The sequence below is a fragment of the Glycine max genome, chromosome 4 (assembly GCF_000004515.6).
Source record: "Glycine max cultivar Williams 82 chromosome 4, Glycine_max_v4.0, whole genome shotgun sequence".
Taxonomy (NCBI): Eukaryota; Viridiplantae; Streptophyta; class Magnoliopsida; order Fabales; family Fabaceae; genus Glycine; species Glycine max.
In genome coordinates, this window is record NC_016091.4 from 7,740,159 (window position 1) to 7,747,529 (window position 7,371).

Here is a 7,371-nt window from a genome sequence, read left to right on the forward strand (position 1 = left end):
ATATATAACATATTTTAAATATATAAACAAATATAAGCAAGATTTCTTGTAAATATAAAAAAATAAAATTGAGAGAAAAGATTTCTTATAATACTTTTTATTATATACAGTATGTATTTAAAATGAGTTAATTTTATATTTATAAAAATTTAAGATACTGTATCTTTTACATATAAATGTAGTTAAACAATATGATTAAATATTGCCTTCACTAAATATATTACATTTATTAAATGATAAAACTTTAGATATAAATTCTTATTTCTTATATATATATATATATATATATATATATATATATATATTTAAAAATATGTTTCATCGATCAATTCCTTAAAAAATAAAAAAAACAATAACTCTTTTAATAAATTAAAACATATGCTACACTTGTTATTTAATAAATAAAGAATTGCATAAACATACACTGTGGGTATAAAATATTCTGACAAACATAACAGTTCGTAATGATTAAATGATAATGTAAATAAATTTTGCATTATTATATCTTAAGTCTATTATATTTACATTTATAGGGTTATTTGAATATCATAAGTTGAAATAACATATGTTGTATTTATTAAATTTAATAAAAATATTTTATTTAATAAACATAGTATTTAATTATATAATATATTTATTAATTTAATTAAATACAACAAATAATTTCCTACAGAAACAGAGTGACACTGCTACAGTGCACCACCTCCGGCGGAACCGAAGCCTCTCTCTCTCCTCCTGGTCTTGCGCGATGCCCAGAGGAATCGGTCAGAATGAGATTGTGAACAAGTTAGAGAGGGAGACAGAAGGGGCACGGAATTTGGAATTCAAACACAATGGCGAATCACGAAACCCAACAACAACAACAACAACATCAACGCCCCCGCCAACACCGCCGGTCCAAGGGTCGACATGCAGCGGCTCGACCGGCGGCCCCGGCTAGGGTTCCGCTGAGGATGCTGCTGCGGGTAGCGTCGGTTGCCGGTGGCATTCAGTTCGGGTGGGCCCTGCAGCTATCTCTTCTCACGCCGTACGTGCAGCAGCTCGGGATCCCGCACGTGTGGGCCAGCATCATATGGCTCTGTGGGCCGCTCTCTGGGCTCCTGGTCCAGCCCCTGGTGGGCCACTTGAGCGACCGCTGCACTAGCCGCTTTGGCCGCCGAAGACCGTTTATATTGGGCGGAGCATTGTCGATCGTCGCCGCTGTTCTCATCATCGGTCACTCCGCTGACATCGGGTGGTGGTTCGGCGACACCCTTGAGCATCGCCCCTGGGCTGTCGGAGTTTTCGTTTTCGGGTTTTGGATTTTGGACGTGGCTAACAACGTCACTCAGGGCCCTTGTAGAGCTTTGCTTGGTGATCTCACTGGTAAATATATTTCTCCTTAAATATTAAATACATTACATGTATTCTTTTTTCCTGTCATTATTCTTTTCTTCATTTTTTGAATATTAGTATGCTCTCATATGTTCAGTTTGGCACCAACATGGCTGTTATTTAGATCGGTTACTGTCAAGGAAATACTTACTAAATTGGTGAGCTAAATATAATGGCTGATTAATTTACATTAAAATGGGCATTAGGTAATGTTGATCTCCCAATTTTCAATATGTTAAATTGTGCAAAGTAGTAGATGTTCAATTTGGAAATTTTCTGTGCGCTTTTGGTATTGACCTGCAGCTCGGTAGTTTTTATTTGATACATAGACTGCAAATGATAAGGCTGTGTAACTTGTACAAGGCTATTCAAGGATAAGGTAGTTTCCAAGTTGGTAGTTAGAGACAAAATTGCAACAAATGTATGCATTTATTATCTTGTCATGAAAAAAAAATAGTGCTAACTACTATGCACATTTGAAACCATGAGTCATTTATTATCATATATACCCAATGGCTATGAGGGTAAAGCTGGATGTTGTTATAATCTATCTCTTGTTGTCTCATTTGATCTTTATTCAAGATGCGTATCCCATGTAAACTTAAATCTATGCTGGAAGCAGTTTGAATGCCTACTTGTGTTAGGTTATGAGTAGTTGGTTTGAGTTTTTTTTTTTTTTATATATATATACTTTTAAACTTGCTATCTCTCCTTCCTATATATGAGGTATTCTGAGTTTTGAATTTGGTACAGAACAATTTAGCTACTATTGTGAGAGAGTAATCTTCTCCAGGTTCCATAGATCATAATTTCTATTGTATTGCTGATTTGTTAGTTTGCTAAATGTTAGATAGGTTTCAAATTTCAATTAGGCTTTCAGTTTTCTGTTATAACTGATTAACTAAATCGTAGCTGTCATAAATGTAACAGTGAGCCCAACTCATCCATAAATATGAGTCTAGTCTGGATTATTCATGATGTTTTTAGAAGTCAAGGAGCAGAATTTATTTATTTTATTTTCTGTAGGTTTTGGGGGATGTGGAGGAAGTCAAGGGAGGTGGTTTTAAGAAGTGGCTATGTACTAGCTCAATGGGGTTGCATTGTCAATGTCTTATAAAGAGTATTTTTTTTTTATAAGCGTCTTATAAAGAGTATTTTGATCATATTCCTAACTAATGGGGGAAATCTGAACACACCCCTTCATGCCTAGATCGAACATTTGGAATGTGAAGTTTGCAAGAGTAGACATTTTGCAGGTGACCTAACATCGAGACTGAATGGGCTCTAATACCATGTTAATTTTAAAGGGGAAGATTTGAGATGGAGTAGCTAAATGGAGAAGAGAATATTTTAGAGAGAAGATCTGAATGAAAAGGTTTTGTTATATTTAGTTGAATGATATGTTGAACTCTTAATAGACTAAGTGGAGCCTATTTCCTCAACTAAGATTAAATGGGTGTAACTTCCTAGATTCATGGATATGCAATTCCTGAAATACATGAGTCTACTATTTCTTAAGTACATTAAGTATTGTTATTTCCGCTGAACACTCTAATAATAGCTAGAGATTGACATAGCTGGAAATTAACGTAGCTGAAGATTTGATGGAGACTACTATTTCTTAAGTACATTAAGCATTGTTATTTCCACTGAATACTCTAATAATAGCTAGAGATTGACACAGCTGGAAATTGATGTAGCTGAAGATCTGATGCATACTTGCATTCTCATACCCCATAAACTGCATTGTTCTACCATGTATTTGGTTTCATACTTTTAAAGCTAGGGATGTACCATGTAGGAAGCAAAAGACTTGCTACGTTATATTATAAAATTATTTTTGTAAACATTTCTCACATCTACTTGGATGTTTCTATTCCTTTTGTCTGCCTTTATTCTATAGTTTTCCAACTGAAGAAAAACTATGTAAAATCTGAAATAAAAAATTAAGCATCAAACATTGGTAACTGTATGTAAACAAAAACATTGTACCAGATTCTTGGCAGGGAATATGCTTTCTTGTATCTCATGTTTGGTAATAGTAGTAAAGGATAAAAGTCAGCTCCCCCCCTCCCACAAAAAAAAATGATCCCAATAAACGTGGCATACAATTAGAATGATAGAAAATAATAAATTGTGCATTAATTATTACCAGCATTACTTTCTACCCAGATGATTGTCTGCTTGATACGTAATTCTGAATGCAACACTCAGTTATGGTAATTATCTTTTTTATTTTCATCTCATCTTGCCTGAATTGTTCTGTAAATGTGGCCTTCCCCCCCCCCCCCCCCCCCCCAAAAAAAGAATAGAATATTTTTTTATGTCAATTGTAATTTGTTTGAGAAATAAAATGTCAGCTATGAAAAGCAAACAATACATTGACAACCTTCATATTTTGTTTATCTATCTTTGAAATGATAGGCAAGGATCAAAGAAGGACACGTGTTGCAAATGCTTATTACTCCCTGTTTATGGCTATTGGTAATATTCTTGGATATGCAACTGGATCATACAGTGGTTGGTACAAGGTTTTTGCTTTCACACTTACCCCTGCATGCAATATTAGTTGTGCAAATCTCAAGTCTGCTTTCTTTCTCGACATTATTTTCATTGCTGTCACCACATATATAAGCATTGTGGCAGCTAAAGAAGTGCCTCTAAGTTCAAGTGGAGCACACCCTGTTGAAGAAGCAGCAGCAGGGGAATCAGGTACTGCAGGAGAAGCTTTCCTGTGGGAGCTATTTGGGACATTCAGATATTTTTCGACCCCTGTATGGACAATACTGACTGTTACTGCTCTAACATGGATTGGGTGGTTTCCATTTCTCCTATTTGATACTGATTGGATGGGCCGAGAGATTTATGGTGGTGAGCCAAATGAAGGCCCTAATTATGATACTGGAGTTAGAATGGGGGCACTTGGCTTACTGCTTAATTCAGTTGTTCTTGGAGTAACGTCAGTACTCTTGGAGAGGCTATGCAGGAAGCGGGGACCTGGGTTTCTGTGGGGAATTTCAAATATCCTAATGGCTGTCTGCTTTATTTCAATGCTTGTTGTAACCTATGTGGCAAATAACATTGGCTATGTAGGCAAAGATCTACCACCAACTGGCATTGTGATAGCTTCATTGATAATCTTTACCATTCTTGGATTTCCACTTGCAGTGAGTTGCTCTATTTCCTGCTAAAAGCATTTTATTTCGTTCTTTTTTCTGTCAATATTGAAGGCTCCCTTTCTGTCTTCTACATTCCTTAAAAGCAGACTCAAATTCTGTCTTTTTGCATGGTTTCAGTGGCTCATACATATGAAGTATCTTAATTGGCTTGATATTGGCTGCATGATCTCTAGCTTAAACTGACTTATGTTCCTTAAAATGAACAGTAGTATTTTGTTCTTCAGTTTTTCTTTTGAAAATTCTCAGTGGCTCATACAGTGTCTTGACTCAATCTTGACAGCACAGTCTCAAACTGGCATATTTTCTACTCCTTTTAAGAAGAGCATGATGTGACACAAATGAAAATTTGGAAATGATCCCATTAATTATGCACAAGTTTGTGTATATATTATTTGAGAGTTCTATGTAATTTAATTTGACTTCTGGGATCAATTATTTCAGATCACTTACAGCGTTCCATATGCCTTGATTTCCACACACATTCAGTCATTGGGGCTTGGCCAAGGTGGGCAGGATTGCTGCCTTATTCTTTCATGGATATATGATTGTGTGACTATTTATATTTATATTAATTGTTGGTATTTTCAGGATTGTCAATGGGAGTCCTAAATCTTGCAATTGTGTTCCCACAGGTATTGCTTTTGCATTCCTTTTAAAATTATCCCCCTTTTTTTTTTTTGGGGGGGGGGGGGGTGTTGGGGGTTGAGATCCAAATGAAGTTTTATGATATTGTTTGGCATTCCCAGTAGATCTTAATGTGAACGTTTTCAACTTCAACTCTGTTGAGAAGAAGGAAGAGACATGACTGAATCTGTAAATCAATGTACACAGCAAAGTGTATTATTATATAGTGTGGATAATGACTACAGAAAAAATACGATAATTATCTTCAATCCCTTTGCATATCTCTTGAGAAGATATCATTAAGAAATCATGACCTAAGCACTGCAGGTAGGTCATCAAAGATTTGTTTCACACGAAAGATTATAAGAAAGAGCCCTTGAGAGTATGAGCATTTTGTTCCAGAGAAATATACCTGAAAACAGAAAATTTAGCACAACTTAATAAAGATTTTCCTTACTCCTGTTAAAGCCTTTAAAATTAGTTGAATGAAATTTGGATTGAAGGACACACAAAATTCACTGAGAACTTCAAATTGCCTACTCAACAGGATGTGACCTCTGGAGAAACTAATATATCAAATAAATGCACTACTCCATGACTTACATAATGGTCTATGTCATTGGTTCAGGCTCCACTTTGATTTTGCTCATTCATTATGAGCCCGAATTATTACTCAGTTAATTCACTTTTCCTTGATCCATCATTGTCTGAAATTAGATACTGTTTGAGACAAAGTAAGGCAATGAGATTTAGCCAGAGTCGCATGGCTATTTTGTACTATCATGCAGGTTTAATGAAAATTTGATTTGTACTATCGTTTTCTTCCAAATACCACATTTCAAGTAACTGATTGACAGATATCAATCCAGCTAGTATAATTATTTACAAATAATAAAAATTCTGAATTATTTTATAGTTCTAAGGTCATGGTGATTTATCTTTTGCAAACGAAACTTTGTGTGCAAGGATCTAATTTGTGCATAGTTATTTGAATATTTTGAGCTGCTGAGCTTATGTATACCAATGTTTGAAATAGATGGTGGTTTCCCTGGGAAGTGGACCATGGGATCAGCTATTTGGTGGGGGAAACTCTCCAGCCTTTGGTGTGGCAGCTGTTGCAGCCCTTGCCAGTGGACTCATAGCTGTCTTGTTTATTCCCCGTCCTGGTGGTCAAAAGCCTCGAAGCCCTGTATGAGGTATTATGTTCTTTCTGCAATTGGCACGGATTTGTTTTGAAAGAGGAATGATGAAAATGAATGAACAAGTAGCAATAATTTGTAAATAGTTTTGTTTTACTTTTGTTTGATTGTAGTCTTTATATTGAGGCTTCCATTCATCGAGATACCCCCACCCCCGACCCAATTGTTTTTGTAATTTGAATAATTGTTACATGGATGTGTTTTCATCTTATTGATCATTATTTATAGCCGTTGAGCTGATTTTCAGTGTCATTATTTTCTGATATTTTGGAAGCTTTTGGCTCTCTCGTTTGTCATCCTGATGAGTGAGATGTCTCTTTAAAACAGTGAGAATGCTCTGCTTTGTTCAACATGAGGGACCCTCTACTGGCTGTAAGAAAAGAAAAAAATTTCTTGATGTATAAGGAACAATGTAAAAGAAGCAACTCTCATAGCACTACTTTTCCAAACATCTGGCAACTCTCATAATAATCATAAAAGCTGTCATCAAAATACTGATTGAAAGATTATCTGCAATCAGTGGAGAATTTCTTCATTGTAAATCAGTTGCACCTGTATAGGGTGTTGCTTTTAGAGGCTAATGTGGTGGGAATGTAGTTGAGGCATCTTCTGTAGGTTCCAAAATTACTCATGGGCAGCATCCTCGTTCCAACCAATATGGCCTGCTGCTGTTTGAGAATTATTCCACATGAAAAATTCTTTTTATTTTGAGGCAGTGGTGATTGTGCGTTGATGCTTCAAGCATGATATATTGGAATCTTGAAAATTTGTGCGATTTGTATTAGTTAGATGAATGTGCTATTGTGCTGATGGAAACCTTGATTGATATGAGCCATAAGCAACCATGCAAGGGAACTTAACACTACACTTTAACCTAAAGCCTTAAAGCCTTAAAGTTCATCACTTATATGGTGCTCAACTTTTTCACTTCTATTCGATGTGGGACTTTACCTCACACTTGTATTGAAACAGTTTAGCAGAGCAATCAGAGTTCT

At 35.7% G+C, this 7,371-nt stretch overlaps 1 protein-coding gene across 1 annotated transcript; it reads left to right on the top strand.

The window, feature by feature from the left end:
* The first annotated feature begins 668 nt into the window (after nucleotides 1-668).
* On the top strand, nucleotides 669-6,981 carry LOC100787939 (sucrose transport protein SUC4). Its single transcript, XM_006578191.4, has 6 exons — nucleotides 669-1,365; nucleotides 3,799-4,541; nucleotides 4,995-5,058; nucleotides 5,142-5,185; nucleotides 6,214-6,373; nucleotides 6,704-6,981. Exons 1-5 carry the CDS (start codon nucleotides 834-836, stop codon nucleotides 6,370-6,372), a joined length of 1,542 nt encoding a protein of 513 aa, XP_006578254.1. The 5' UTR covers nucleotides 669-833; the 3' UTR covers nucleotide 6,373; nucleotides 6,704-6,981.
* Nucleotides 6,982-7,371: the final 390 nt, after the last annotated feature.

Bases quoted from the DNA above. Each gene is read 5' to 3' on its own strand.
- LOC100787939 (XM_006578191.4), top strand. From the start codon at position 834: ATGGCGAATCACGAAACCCAACAACAACAACAACAACATCAACGCCCC. The intron at 1,366-3,798 runs GTAAATATATTT...TTGAAATGATAG, and splicing joins TTTGCTTGGTGATCTCACTG to GCAAGGATCAAAGAAGGACA. The intron at 4,542-4,994 runs GTGAGTTGCTCT...CAATTATTTCAG, and splicing joins TTCTTGGATTTCCACTTGCA to ATCACTTACAGCGTTCCATA.